This window comes from Diorhabda sublineata, chromosome 5, assembly GCF_026230105.1.
Source record: "Diorhabda sublineata isolate icDioSubl1.1 chromosome 5, icDioSubl1.1, whole genome shotgun sequence".
NCBI lineage: Eukaryota > Metazoa > Arthropoda > Insecta > Coleoptera > Chrysomelidae > Diorhabda > Diorhabda sublineata.
This window is the reverse complement of record NC_079478.1, coordinates 86,780-103,128: the sequence shown is the minus strand read 5'-3', so window position 1 is coordinate 103,128 and position 16,349 is coordinate 86,780. Positions and strand designations below refer to the sequence as shown.

The 16,349-nt window shown below is 31.6% G+C and overlaps 1 protein-coding gene across 8 annotated transcripts in view; it reads right to left on the bottom strand.

Moving 5' to 3' along the window:
- LOC130443732 (serine/threonine-protein phosphatase 2A 56 kDa regulatory subunit gamma isoform-like) overlaps positions 1-16,349 on the bottom strand; it is a 29,165-nt gene that overhangs the window by 7,644 nt on the left and 5,172 nt on the right. For 4 of the 8 annotated variants that reach the window (XM_056778500.1, XM_056778502.1, XM_056778503.1 and 1 more), the window contains exons 4-7: positions 3,366-3,565; positions 2,678-2,853; positions 1,289-1,550; positions 44-334 (exon numbers count right to left, since the gene is read on the bottom strand). In XM_056778500.1, the coding sequence (XP_056634478.1) occupies positions 44-334; positions 1,289-1,550; positions 2,678-2,853; positions 3,366-3,565 (929 nt within the window). Of the gene's footprint in view, positions 1-43; positions 335-1,288; positions 1,551-2,677; positions 2,854-3,365; positions 3,566-9,310; positions 9,476-12,093; positions 12,629-16,349 lie in introns of those variants that run through there. The other 4 variants (XM_056778506.1, XM_056778504.1, XM_056778498.1 and 1 more) reach the window with 3 other exon arrangements.

Below are 16,349 nucleotides of genomic sequence, written 5' to 3'. Positions count from 1 at the left end.
GTTTTTCCCTGCTTAAAAGAAGTAATTACTTTTCTAAACTTACTTGAAAGTGTGGAGAGCTGACACATTTTGATAACTGTCGAAACAAAGGTACCATCACTTTTTGGAATTCTGCTGGTTCTATAACATCCAGTATCTCTTCAAGTTCATTAAGGAACATCACTTCCTTCGGACTGTGGGTCTTTGGCCAATACTTCAACAAACTTTGGATTACCGATTGAGTGAGAGACGCATCCTTCTCTAAAAACTGAACTACGCAGTAGGCCAGTTGAGCATGGTATACCGAGAGGCTTTTTACTTTATGTAAAGGCATTAATGCTCTCAATAAAAATAGCTAAAACATATTGAAAAATAATTTTCCATTACAAATACTGAAAAATATGTGAATAGCTCTTTGAGTAATGAATTTGTAACAATAATTTTATTAGAATAGAACTATTAAAAATTTGATTTCATCATTACTTTTAGTTTCTACTTGACCTTTCAACAAAAAGTACAAGATTTTTTTTATTTGTCAATTAATAATTTTCGCAGTATATATTGTTGTTATCTCTTCTTTGATACTAGTTACAGAAAAACCTTGGTAATAAAATTCGAGGTACCATAAACAATAAAGAGAAATATTTTCTAAATAAAACATGATGAAAGTTAATTATAATTTGAACAAAGGAATAATCAAGCCTGGACAAAAGACTGCACATATTGCAAAGAGGTAAGAAAAGAAATTGATTGTCTTGTGTGTTCTAATAGACATCCTAAACTTCATACATATGGGTAATTGTTTTGAAAGTTATCACACTTTAAGAAATCTTAAGCTCTAAAATTAATGTTATTCTTTTACAATATAATTTAGCAAATATTTCTTCATTGAAATGCTGGGAACTAAATGTTTTGTTTTATTGCAAAGACTCCATGTTTCTTCTACATTACAGGTATGTACTTGTAACTAATGTAGTGCTGGAGTTATTGGTATCCTCTATGAGTTATTAGGCTGGAATGCAAAGAGTTAATATTAAACTAAGTAGCCAGATTCCTTTCACCCATAACTAGATAATATCGAAAACACAAAAATAAACAAAATATTTTGAGCACACTTCTAATGCGTACTGTGACCAAAAATGAGAAAAGTGGACATTTCAAGTATATTTTCTTGCACCCCCTTAAACACTTGACAATTTGGACTATCGGCCAGGTTTTCATTCCATCTGTCCCACTGTGCTTTGGGACATTTCTTGTTAGTTCTCCTTCTGACTATCTAAGACAAACGAAAGTTATACTACATATTTACCTTATGTTCATCTTTTAATGGCAACGCAAATCCATTTATGATAGATCCCAGAATTTCTAATAACTCGGCTATGCCGTTGTGATGTTCGGTTTCATAAATAAACCTATAAAACACGTTGCTTATTTGCTTTCGAATAAAAGCTCTAAGGCCCAAAAATTTGCCATATATTCTATGTAGTGTAGTCTTGAGTAAATCTCTCTCCCTCGGATCTTCCGAATCGAACAGATCTAATAATTGTAATACAAATTTTTGGTCTATATATCTGTAAAAAGAATGATATGTAAAGTAATGGTACAATATGTAGATGATTATTTATACAAGGTGTATAAAAGTTCAAGACCATAAAATATATTCAAAAATAAGGGCACTGCTTTATGTATAATGTTTTTCTAAAACTGAATAATAAGGAAGGACTTTTTAAAAGTGTAAACTGAAAATCTTATTTTTTCAAATATCTCTAAATAATGTCAAGCATGTGGTGAGATTGTAAACGAGGTTGGAGAAATTATGTCAAAAGCCAGAACAGATCGATAAAAAACAGAAATCAAACACATAGATCTATAGGCAGACTTCTAGAAAATGGTTGGAGTTGGATCTCAGCGTTTCAAGAAGAGCTAAGGAGCAGGCTGAATATTCAGTATTGAACAGGACAGATTCTTATTGAATGAAAAAGAAAAGGAGACATTTTCAAAATCAGGATACTGACAGAAAACAAGAAAATATATACAAAAATAGAAAATCCGATAAAAATTAACTACATATTAAATAAAACAATAATGGGATGCAAAAATAAAGATAAGGATTGAAAATGAGCGTACAGGAGGCGATTGCTTGAATTAAATTAACATGGGTTTTTCCTATAACAAAATTTTCTCAGCCCAACCCTTTCCGAGATAACACCCTTTGGTGACCTATATTGATTTCATTTTTTTTTCTAAAATGTCAGTATTGCTAGAAACTTGAAATTCAGTAACTTTCGTGCACTCGCAAAGGACTAACTATGGATATTTCTTCCATATTCATGTTATAATATACGGGGGTAAAATAAGCAGCCCTTACTTAATTTCATATCAAAAATGTTTTTGGTTTGTGTTATTTGTGTAGATTTATTTTCCACTTCCAATCTTATAGATTTTGGAGCTGAGCTGTCAGAGTTGCTGTAAAAAATGACTGTATTATCACAAATGTTCCTGTTACAATATTTTCTGTCATCGAAGAATCTGATATATATATAGTAAATAAAATAGTGATCTTGGAACACTGCCCTATGGTACCATAGACTTGATCCAGAAAGTGTCTGAGTCTTCTCCGTTAATATTGACCTGTCTATTTGTTGAGTAAAAGTTGAAGTAAGATTTAAAAATATGTACATGTTTCTTATTAACTTACCGTTTTGCAAGATTTGGTTGAAAGTCAGGTGCTTCGAGTACCCTAAGAAAGAGTTCATAAACGAGTTGTAAGTGGGGCCAGGCAGCCTCGAGCGTTGGTTCATCTTCTTCGGGATCAAATTCGGCACCATTGGGGTTCGAAGATGGGGGAAGAGTCCGAAAGAGGTTGACAGCAAACTAAAATATTCATTATTATGTTAGATTATGTGCGATAAAACAAACATTGAATATACGTAACATAAACTCATTAATATGATTTGAAGACATTATACAAAAAGTTTAACCTTCAATTAAGCTCTATAGAATCTACTGAATTCACTGTTTACACTACCAATAGACCAAAACTCACAATTACACTATCTGAAGTGCGTTTCGATAACCAAGTTATCATCCTTAAAGACAGGAGGTACACAGTTTTCTCTCTGAAGATGATAATTTGGTTATCGAAACACGCGTCAGACAGTGTAATCGTTAGTGTTGGTGTAAACAGTGTATTCAGTATGAATATCGTCATGGTTCCAGAAATTTCAACTTAGTAACCATTTCTCAAACTAATTTCAAAACTGACAATGATTATGATAAAGTTTAATGTCGGATTTGAGCAATATAAATTCGTTTTGTTCAGTGGGTCCATCACTGACTCTGAAACCATTGACTGAAGAATTTTATAAAAATCTATTAAATATTACCATATTTACAGCTTCTCCGTACACGTTGTCAGATATTACACCCTTTTGTGTAGTGACATATTCTACCATTTCATGGAGAGCGGTCCTTTTAACTTCTTTCCACTTCAAATCCGAAAGTGGATCGGATGCGAAATCAAATAAAACACAACACTGCCTAAGCTTTTGTATGAAAAGTTCTTCCCTTTGGTCTGGTGGTGCATCTAAAAATCAATAATATTTCATGAGTATCTATACAAATCCGTTATTTAACAAATGTTTGTAGATAAGACGAGAGCTGATCCCTTTACTCTGCTCCCGACCCCCTAAAACTTATCGAAATAAATATGTTCAATCTCTGAGAACTACTGATTTCCCGCATATCCGAGGAAAATCGTTTACCACCGAAATTGTACTTTAAGTTTAAGAAAAAGCCTGTGATGTAGCAGAAGCTCAACTAATTCTAAGGTTACCTGAGCAATTGCGGAGTTGTGATCGAGTGCGTTATCCTGATGTTAGAACACTTTTGCGCCACTTCCCTTGGCGTTTTTCTTTCATCACCTTTAATAATTTTGGAAGTGAATTGACAAAACGAGTACCTGTAATTGTGACTCCCTTCTGCAGGTAATTTACTAAAGTTACGCATCAGCATCTCAAAATATAGTTGCCATGATCTTCCTTGTCGAAAATTAAATCTTCAATATTTTAGCCAGCGATGAACCTCGATGTTACTACTCTTCACTCTGCATTTTGATCTCGACAATATAGTGATTGATTCATTCATCCATTGTTACTAACCTTTTCTTTGGCTTGTCTATACCGCATTGAAAGACGACCGCGAATGTCTTCCGAATTTGTTTGTGTTTATCTATCGTGGTAACTACGTCCAGCTCGTAGTAAGTATATAACCACATGGTATGATAAATCACTATCTTCAACTATTTGTCTAATATCCGCACGTCTCTCTCGCAACACGATATCATGGGCTTTTTCAACATGACAACATCATTAACTTCACATAAAGAATTTTTGAAGTAAATATCAGAAAATGCTAAAGTTCGGTTATCAATTTAATATTTTGGATTGGTGATGGTATAATTTTAGTACAGACAAATTAGGCGATTTTGAGCTAAAACCTTAAATTAAATTTACGACGATTTTTTCATTTTTTGGATTCTGGGAGGTTTTGGGATATTGAATAAGAAGTCTAGCAACTCTTAACAAAATTACGGGCACGGATTTTCGAAATTTTGAAACGCGAATAACTCGAAAACTATGAGGAATTCGAAAAACTGCTGAAACAAAAAATGTAGAATACCAAATTCTCTACAAAAAACTATCCAAGGTATTTCTTCATAACTTCAAAATTTTTATCTTAAAATGAGTTTATAGACTCAAAAATATTTTGAAACGTGAATAACTCGAAAAAAGTGGTGCAGATAATTCTCTTCAGATTGGTCTTCAAGCACTTTTTCCTAACCTCAAAATTTTCGTCATAAAATAGGTTCATGTAATCAAAAACATTTTGAATTGCGGATAACTCGAAAACAACAATTCGAAAAAAAGTGTCTAGAGCCAAAACTGTAGAGCATAAAATAAGTACCCACATTCTTGTGAAAGAGCAACTATTAAGAAGTCTGTGAATATTAAAATAATAATAAACCGAGAGCGAAGATAGTGTTCATGATCGCGTTTTTTAAAAGTTACTTCATTCGAAACTAAGAAGTAGTTCATGTGTGTTATATATATGAAAATATTGATGATAACACAAACGACAAATCTCTCATTGGATTTGCTTGTTTATATGGCGATTGATGAAATATATCCATTGAAACCTCAAGTACTTATATGGCCAATATACCTCTTCATCTCGCAACATTTTTGAAAATTTCTCAAGTCAAAAATTATGCTAGATTACCCAAGTAGAAAATAGGGATTCTAACCATCATGTTGCATTTTGATTTTTTGAAAACGAAGTAGCAGAGATAAGAGACTGAGAAAGGTACATAAAATAAAAAGACGACAAGTAGTTGGCGTCAATATTTTGATCTTGAAAAACATTTTAATTTGAACCTTTTATAGTTTGATTGTTCTAAAATTTTAATTTGTGTTGATTATATAAGAACTATTTCTGTTGTTTATTTTTAATTAATAAATCTATTGATATTACTTTTATAGCGTTTATTGTAAAATTAATAGACAATAGTAAAAAACGAGTAATATAACAACATCGATTATTTTCTTAAGAGGTATTATTAATTGATTTTTTAATTAAAAATCGATTTTTTTATGTACAATAATGTCACATCACTACACCGCATGATTACTGGACGTGCTAAATCTGTAAGTTGTTTAGGATATTTGTAAAAATTGAAATATTGCGATTTTTTTTAAACTAAATAAAAGTATATTATATTTTTCTTGAGTGGCAACAATAAACTCTATAGACCTTTGATAAACCTTCACGGTATGTTTTTTTTTGGAAACAATGCAGAAAACCTAAAATTTTTAGCACTAGCCGCCACTGTCCCCTGGTATATTAACAATAAAATATTTTCTTTTATCTATAAATTTTATGCTGTTGTACATTCTAAAGATAAAACAAATTATCTAATCAGCAAATGTGTTACTAGTTAGCATATTTATGCGTTATTAAATATTGCAATGCATTGCAGTATCACGTTCCACATTTACTAAATCACAAATATTATTCGATGATCAAAAAGAAAAGGAAACCACATTTATTTTTGTAATTTTGATTTATATTATCTACGTTTTCTGATCGATATAATTTTCCGCAGTTCCAACTATACATAAATATTAGCCTGAATTAAAATAAATATTATAACGTTCTATCTTTTGTACTTGACCATGAAAATAGAGTGCAATCGTAAAAAATATGACTACAGAGAGAGTTTGTAATTTCGAATGCTAATGAAAATTTCATTAATTTCCATTTGAAAGGTAATTAAAAGTAACAATGTTATGAGTAATGTAATCAAACAATTCAATTAAGTTGTTGCAATTAGGGAAATATTTCTAAGGTTGTCCATTAACTAGTTTAAAATTTTTTAAACGCGATTGGCGGTTGTTTACAACTTTACACACTTTTAACTCTAATTTAATTTTAATTTGACAATATTTTGTTTGTATGAATCATATTTGGTATATTTTTCTGTCAAAGTTGTGGTTGTGCACTAAATTTTGCACCGTTGAATATGGTACCTTGGTCAATTTACTTTTTGTTTTGATTGGATTTGAACAACATCGTTTTACCAATACTTGGTATACGTTTTTCACTATTATATCTTAAAATCTCATAATATGTTAAACAGCTATCATAATAACAACATTAAACTGTATATCGAAATTCTAAATACTCAATACAGTCCAGTGTATTTAGATCACTGGTTCCCAACCTTTTTTGTTTCATAGACCACTTTCCGCTGGACCCTCCTGCAGCTACATTACTACAAATTTCCAAATCTCGAAAAAAAGTGACGATTGGATCTATCTATAGAAACATGTAATGTGGCTAAAGACGAAAAAAAAGCTAAAATTGATTGCTTGATAGGATTAATTATTTGATAATGAAATCCACTAAACAAATATTCGATTAAATTTTAATTGATTGTACATTGAGTGGATATCAAAAGTTGGGCAATCGAAAAAGTGACTTTATCCAACTCTACTTTTTTAACATCTACAGTGACTCACAGCACAAGAACCAATCAATTCTCACAAATTTAACTTAGAAAACTTGCCATTCGGAGTGGTAAAAAGAAATATAGTGTTACGAACAAGTTCGCCAAATTGTGCCCTAGACCGGCCCTGTCGAACTACTATGGAATTTTAAAAATTCAACGGCCCTACACATAAATCTCATGTTGCCATACAAAAAATTCGTGATTTAGTGTTTGAATTACTACAACACCCCCCTTATTCACCAGATTTTGCTCCATCCGACAATCATCTCTTTTCTCAACTGAAAAAAAGTTTAAAAGGTCGTAAATTTTCTTCCAACGAGGAGGTAACAGAAGCTGTGGAGGTTTGGCTGGCAGAGCAAGAAGAAACATTTTTTTGGAAAGGTCTAGAGACGTTGCAGATTCGCTGTAATAAATGTATCCAATTAATTTTTCAATATATCCTTGTATGTCCACTGGATTCAGCATAATGTTGGGAGTGATCTATGAAACAAAAACGTTTGGGAGACAATGGTCTACACCAACGCCGTTCTGGAAGGATTTTGAACCGTTATTTATCGTATACACCTGGACACTCTTTCAATTTTTCTTCCATATGAGATATTCCTCCTATACCCTTCATATTCTTTAGATATGGTCCGTTTCGGAGTTGATATGGTTTAGTTATAAATTCACAATCCTTAATCATCAAATGAGTGCAAAGATATATTTCTAAATAAGTATAAACTGTATACAAGTCGTCTGTATCTCTTTCGGATAAAAAGATGAAATTACAGTGGTGCCTTCACCGTCATTATTCCCGATATACATTGTACTGAAGGACGGGTATGAACATTAAAAAAATTAATATTGAATTTATTGCAAATTACAGAATCATATTGTATAAATTATATCGGTAATTCGTGGGTTGCTATACTTAGAAACTAGATACCAAAAACAGATGTTCATCATTAAAAATATCTTTATTGTTCACGACAACAACCACGGCGGACATTACATGCAATTGTTAATCTGGCTTGTTTACCAGTTTCGTTAACTTGGACAAATTAATGCTAGGATATTAATTTAGACCCTATTTACGAGGGTTACGAGGGTGAAAAGTTCCCAGCATAACAAAGGAACAAGACATTTTATATCCATAATCATTTTTAATTTTGAACATAGCAACCTTTTTATTTTTATACACTAAGACCCTTTCAAATATCAGATGCCATCTTTCTTCTCAAAATTGACGTTTAAGTATGTGAAACATCTTCCTCTGATAAAAATCTCTCTCCTGCAATTGTAATTTCAAGGTAACAGGAAAAAGTTACTGTGTGCTAGATGTGGTAAATACTATGTGTGGTCAAAATGAAACATTTTAAAAAAATTGCATTTTCTACCTTGGGTTGTTTGGGAGTTATAAGCAGGATAATTAGGTAAAACTAATACATTCCATTCTTTTACCAATATATAGATAATTGCATTACTGCCGTACCAAAGAACCAAACTGAAAAAAAATTCAATTCTTATCATAAAAAAACATTCACAATCGAAATCGATCAACATAATAAAATCAAGTTTCTTAATGTCACATTATAAAAAAAATTAAAAAAACAAGAGACCTAAAATGAAGAACATTAAGAAGCATAAACATATATCAAAAGGTCTAAGAAATAAGAAATTATACAAATTCATACAACTCTTATTTCAGACGAAAATACTTGAGGTATAACTTAAAAAATATTTTAACTGTCTACTAAAAGAAGTGTCAATGGCATTAATCAAATTAGACTATAGCAAGAGATAAACCTCCAATTATAACACGGTAGAGATCGAGAGAGACCACGAAAGAGATGGAATGACAATCTAAAGCTAGGATGGGGATAGATATCGAAGAAAGAACAGGCTGTTAATCTATTATGCAATAAAGAAGAAGAAATATTTGACACTTCTCCCAATTAATTATTTGTAAAAACAGTTCTATACGTCTAGAGAGTACCTAATTATACCTATCTTCGGTAATTCTAAAGAAGAACTGAAAAGTTGATGTATTTATCATTTAATATCTGAAAGAATCGTTTCTGAGCGTCACATCATTTTTATATGCATGTCGTTGTGTCGCACTAAACACGTAATTTCAGTACGATGAATATTTTTCTTAGATGACTCATTTTTTACTAGATTTTAATTTACTGAAATCTACTCATTATTATCTTGTTTCTTTGTAATTCAATACTTTTTATTTTGTTGTTTTATAATATTTTTAAGACTATAGGTACATACTTCTTAGCTCTCCAATTTCTGAATGTTGTGATATCACTAACTTGGGCACAATGCCGTATTGTCTCATTTTTATGTCACTGTAAGCGTTTCACATCACTTTCTTGATTAATCGTAGAAAGCGAATTGTACAAATAAAGCTTTTTTGCATTTCTAAGTATTCTCACTAAATTAGCAAAACCGTCGTTGTATCGAATATCGAAAGATTTACGTTTATAGGTTATAGGTCACTGATAAAAATATAGTAACATAAACGTAGCTAGTAAGGTGAAAATATATGAAAAGTTAATCGTAAAAGAGTGTATTGTTTCTTATAATTATTATATTTGAGCAAATAAGTAATTTTATAAAATATGTTCGAAAAAATATTTTTCAAATATTACTCGTATGACAATACTTTCTGAGTACGTTCATCATTAATAATGTTAAACTTTATGATGGTAATGTCAGATATGACATATTTGAGTGAGTGTAACCATATATAAATACTTAACTAGCAACCCTCGTATAGTTTCTAGATATTATACTCTTTTAAACATTTAGTTTTTGCATTTTATTCCACAAATTGATACATGTATTAACAAAAATGTATGGAATGTAAAAAGTGTAGCATTCGATGTTAATTAGATCGTTTTTTACATCATCCATGTAGAACGGTAATACACATTTTTTCTACGTCGGCGTTGTTGTAGAACAAATATGAATTTGTTAATTTTGAATAATAAATTTATTAGTTTGTTAATTTTTTTTTTGTTTAATTTATTCAAATATTGACATATCTTGATGATAAATAATTCATTTCGTCTTATTCTTGAATAAACTTTAATTTTTCAAGGTCCAGTTAAATACTATAAATACTTCTCAAAACAACGTATTTAGAAACGCTTAAAATACATGGAAGTGGTGTTGCATTTTTAACTGGTATTTGTGTATGCAATAAGAGCTATACGAAAAAAAAAATTTAAATACATTTTCCAATATCAATAGTATACATCTTTTACCCTAATAACATGCCTGAATAAGGAAATTTTACTTTATCTATGTTTGCAGACGATACTGCCACACTAGTAGTAGCCGCAGAGAAGCGACAGAAAAACTACAGTTATCAATTCAAAACATAGACAAGTGGGCAAAAAAGTGGAGGATTACAATAATATACACTTCAACTGTACCAATAGAGCTCAACCATATACACGAGGATATAATGAAAAATTTTTAGCCTACTATAAATAGAACCAAACAAAATTTCAATGTCAAAATATTTAATCACTCAACATATTCTCCTCTTAATTAGATACATTTATTACATGGAACAAGCAACGTCTCTAAGCCTTTTCAATCACTTTTTCTTATATTCTTGGCATGAAGTGAATTAAATTCCGACAAATATTTCCATTTAAATTAAGGTTTTTCCTCACTATTTCAATAGCTTCCCATAGTTCTTGATTTCTTTTGTTAATTTTTTTACCAACCACCCCCATAAATGTTTATTGGGATTTTTACCAGGACTCTTTGGCGGCCACGGTAAAGTCTCAATATTGTTTTATCGAAACTATTGTTGAATTACGCGGGCGGTGCGGCAATTATCATGTTGGTAAATAAAATCGCCGTGAGCATTTTGAATATCTCCTACATGGATATTGATGTTTTTTTGTCCTAGTTATTTACAAGCGAGTTTGGCTTTTCCACACCGTATACACATCAGTATAATATGCTGAGTTCCACGACCCTGACCCTCATATTTTCATAGTATTTTGCACAATGTAATATACCATCCCGAAAGTCACAAATTGCAGAAACATTGGGCAATGTTCCAAAAAGTTTGGTGTCAAACTTGCGAACGTGCTTTGATTAAACAGAATTCTAGTCTGTGAATCCTTGTAAAGAATTTGATGGTTATATTTAAAATTCCCTCAAATATATAAATGAAAGATTCTCAACTATAATTTATCAAGTTAATGACGACTACATTAAATATAAGATCGTAGAAAATCAATACATTTATTTTATTGCGAACGAAACTACCGATTTTTCGAGGCGTTTAATTGTACTACTTAAGTTTTGAGACAGATAAATACAAATATTTATAATTGGATATGGCTTTATTGTTTTTCAAAATATTCTCCATGTTTTTCAAAACAATTGTCTACGCATTTTTTCCATTTCGATTGAGGTGTTTCCCAAACGTATGATTTGAGCGCATCAACAGCTTCTCTAGGTGTAGACAAACGTAGACCTCGAAATTTATTTTTGATCTGCGGGAATAAGAAGAAATCATTGGGGGCCACTCAAGAATTGACCGTTCTACGTTGCTCTAATAGAACAGTGATAGGGAAGTCAAACTGATTCCAAATATGCAATAAAATAGAGGGTGTTTAATTAAAAAAATATGCAAGTTTTTGTAAAATTTTGAATAGTATTAAAATGTGAAGATTGATGATGGCTACAATTCCGCAAATTTTCAAATTGATATCTCAAATCACAAAGGAGGCTCTGATTTTTATAACAGTAATCACCCTGTATATATATGAGCATATTTAAAAAAAATTTTTACATATGAATCTGATGAATGAAGTTATCAAATAAAATTGATATAATTTAGGTTAAATTTCAAATTTTTGAACTCAAAATTCCACAGTTGAAATGTTTACAAATATTAATGAACCATCTTGTATAATTCGTAGTATTCAACCACCGAGAATAGAAACAAAAGTTGTAGACACACTGAATTTCGCTAAATATAGATATTTAGTCATTCGGATCTAACTTCAAAAAAAATAATTCACCTTTCAACACAGGAAGGCGTCCCAAAGATTGCATACTACGTATCGCTAACGAATTTTTAATAAAAATCTTATCCGCCACATCAATCGGTCCAATCGCCGTTTTTCCGGTCATCGTACTTCCCCAGAAAGATATTTTACATGGAAAGCCGGTGTTTTGTTGTAAATCATAAGCAGCTTTTAGAGAATCTATACTCGCAGAAGCTACAAGATCTAATCCGCTATGGAAAGAAGGCGATTTCGGAATACCTAAAGGACTATTATCCCGACCTCCCATAACATGACCTTGGGCGTAAGTTGAATGAACCATATTCGACACAAATTATTATCAATGATGTTTGTCTGTATCGAACACAACGCCACTCTCCGGCACTCCCGGGAATATAAATTCACTTTGATTTACACAGCGCCGATGAAATAATTTTCATTGTCACTAAAACACTAAAGGGGATTTGTTTCGACTGCAAAGACTGAACGGGAAAACGGGGAAATAGCCAAACCTCACAAGAAGACAGGGTTACGAAGACGCAACGTTGCCCAATTGTGCGATGGAAAATGTCTGACATATAACACGTCTACGTATGACATTAAATATATATAAAATCGGCTTAACCATGCGCCGTAAGGGCAATGGTGCCTTACCCAAAATTTTTAGACCTTTATAAGTATATTTGATTAGTTTAACGCATCAGTATATCTTGTTGAGCCGTAAATAGTGTTCACAGTATTATAAGATTAGTAATAAAATGGCGACATTGACACCAACGAAAAGATGTTCCAATAATTCTCCACTATTAGCGAATGAAAAACTTATTATTTTAAATATACACGATTGCACAAAATACGATTACCCGAAATTTACTGTACAAGAAACTGATGTTCCGATGAAGACTATTTTGGTGAAATGATGAAATATCTTCCGGCTGATTCAGTAGTAGTTATGGATAACGCAAGTTATCATTCTCGACGCATAAAGAAGACTCCAACTTCATCTTGGAGAAAACAAGAAATTATTGACTGGTTAACCATCAAAAGTATTGAATTTGAAGATACATAATTTGATAAAAAAAGAACTATTGGCTATAGCAAATTTACACAAACATCGTTTTATGAAATACGCTGTGGAAGATATAGCAGAAAAATATAGTGTAACTGTGCTGCGCACACCGCCATATCATTCGGCTGCCTTTTTAGATACCGCCCAGGCATTCGACAAGTCTGGCACTATTATACAAAATGAGTATAAACCTCCCGCACAACCTTTTCAAAATCCTAAAATCCTACCTGCAGAACAGAAACAGAAGTTCCACAGGGAAGTGCACTTGGTCCGATCCTCTATCTTACGTACACAGTTGATATTACTACACACAACAACCGTAACTACCGCAATATATGCAGATAACACTGCTGTGCTAGTATCTCACCAAGACCCAGCTATGGCCTCTCACATATTGCAGACAAACTTAGACTCTATTTTCTGGTGGCTAAAAACTTAGAGAATAACAGTAAATGAAAATAAATATGTGCGTGTTACATATACCCAGCGGGGAGGAGCCAGTCCAACTGTAATATTAAACGGATATATTCTGGAACAAAAGGAGAGAGCGAAATACCTTGGAAGTTGGATGAGATATCCAAGTTTGGTCTTTCTTGCTCTGTGTTTTATTTATTTTTGTGTTTTCAGTACTACCAAATGGCTGAATTAGAATTAAAGATAAAATGTGTCGTTTTCATCATTATGAATCACATCATTACCAAAAAGAAAGGTAAACAAAGGAGACGTTGTTTGGATTAAGAATCTATATGTGAATAGAACGCCGTAGCCTTCAACAAAATCACAATAATGTCATCAATTTGTAATCAGACGTACAGACTGAACATCAATGCACAACGCATGACGCAATCATTTACATCGTTTCATTATCCGTTTCCCTGCATACATTTTTGCGCCGCATTGTTGTGACATACAACACATGAATTGATGTCAGATGTATACCCAAATTCACACTTCGTTTCCTTTGTAGAGACAAATTGGAAAAGAAGAGGAGAATATGTTGAGTAATAAAATATTTTGACATTGAAATTTTGTTTAGTTCTATTTATAGTAGGCTAAGAATTTTTCAATATATCCTCGTAAGTTGGTAGTTCTCCATTAAGAAGGTTGTAAGAGTCAGTCATAGTCATCGAAGAACAAGAACAATTATAGAAATTTTTTCAATATTGTTGAGTGTAGATTTAGTGCAGAATTCGACTCGAAATGTTTTTTGAAATGTGGCAACAACGTTCAAATGTATGCCGGCAATATGGATTTAGTCGGGGGATGTTAAACGAAATAACGACATGTTGGTATCGTACATGCGTATCAGGAGCACAGAAAATTTCACCTGTTAAACTGTGTAGGAGGCAAGCTCTTCCCAACAAGTGTGGCTTGTAATTCGCTACAAAAAAAAAATCTCAAAATTCATAAGCAAAGCATACATGGTTCATCTGTGTCGTTATCAGAAAGAGTCAAGCCATTTAAGTTATTGCAAGACTAGGCAAATAAATATTAATAGAGAAAAAAGCAGAATCAGACACGTCGAGTGGGTGGACGAAGAGAACATTGATATAGAAAATCTGAATATAATAAATAATAATATTATAAACGTGAGAAACATTCTGTTCCAGAAATCTTGAGGAGTGGTTGGAAAATACTTTTACTGATTAATCTAAAATGAGTGTATAACTTAAGATACGCCAAAATCACGTTTAATAATCCATATTCTAAAATTTACTTATTATTTAATAAAACAAAAACTATCATTATATCTCAACAGTCATATAATATGACATTAGATAATTTATTTAGCTTGCAATATTGTTACGTTATCCTAGACAGACAGGGTAGAGTACGATTGTTACGGTAGCGTTACAGACAGGCAGACAGGCCATGAAATTTTGATTTTTCAGCGTTACGTAATTTATGAACAATCCTTAACTGAAAAAATTATTCGGCCAGTCCTCGGATTGGGAATCAGATTTAGATCTATTGGATATACAAATCGCAAATTTAGTTCAAAAATGTTTCTTCAGTAATTTTATTCTTATACAAATATTACACAAATTTTATTTTTCAGTTTTATTATTGGTAAACCCTTTTTTAATTTTTTTGAACTATAATTTATCTCGATATTTGAAATCTCTACGTCATGATTGATTTGTATGTGAGCTTTTTTTTTGGTATAAGTACCTAAAATTTATTTTAATGCTCTATTAATGTAGGACAAGTTCTTTATCGCGATCCAATCTAATTCAGTTATAAATAATATTGTGAGATAATGAGGTATTGACGTGGTGACGTTTTGTTCCATGGTACACGTTTATTTCCGTGGAAATTAAACAAACAGAAATAAAAATCAATAAACAGTCGCGACGGGAAATCGAATAAACAATTCCGATTTATTCAGAAAGTAAGGATTAACTAACAAAAACAAAAAATATTCGTGTCAATAACTTTTTTCTTTCGCAATAATAACGGCAATGGGTGATATGATAATTCAGAAGTTTATGCAAGAGTCAAGGTCGTAAAAAAGTGATAACCGAGTTTTTTTAACTATCAAAAAATATGAAAATAAATATTTGACCTAATTTCAAAAATATATAATGATTAAAATGTTTAACAGCTATTAGCATATCATTAAAACAGAACAGATAATTTTTTATTTCATTTCGGAAGATGCTAGTCGATGCAAATATTTATCCACAATTGTTTATTCATCATTATGGGGAAAAAAATAACAGGGTTGTAACAGAGTTGAAACTTTTGTAACTTTTAGAACAGTGGCATTTATTTTCTCGTCGGTTATTTTATTTAAATTAATCATTACTTTTCATTTTTCAGTTTATCTATATTAGGAGATATCTTGTACACGGTTAAGTAAAGGATCATATTAGTGAAAAAAATTGATCACCAGAAATTCTCGAGCGCATCAGATTAAGGTAGGGTGAGTCAATAACATGCTCAAAAGTGTATATTCCACTAATCTGACAATTTGAAAGCAGCGTAAAGAAAAGGAAGGGCTACAAAGTTGTAAAAAAAAACGTCATCTTGACATTCTCATACGTAGCTATTTTTTTTTTATTTTGAACAAAATAATTCAAGGATAACGAAAAATAATACATCACTCTATAAGTCACGTGGCTAAAAAAAAATTTGCTAAAAATAGATTTTATTCGTCAATGTGATCTCCTTCAAGAGCAATACAATCATTCCAACGCTT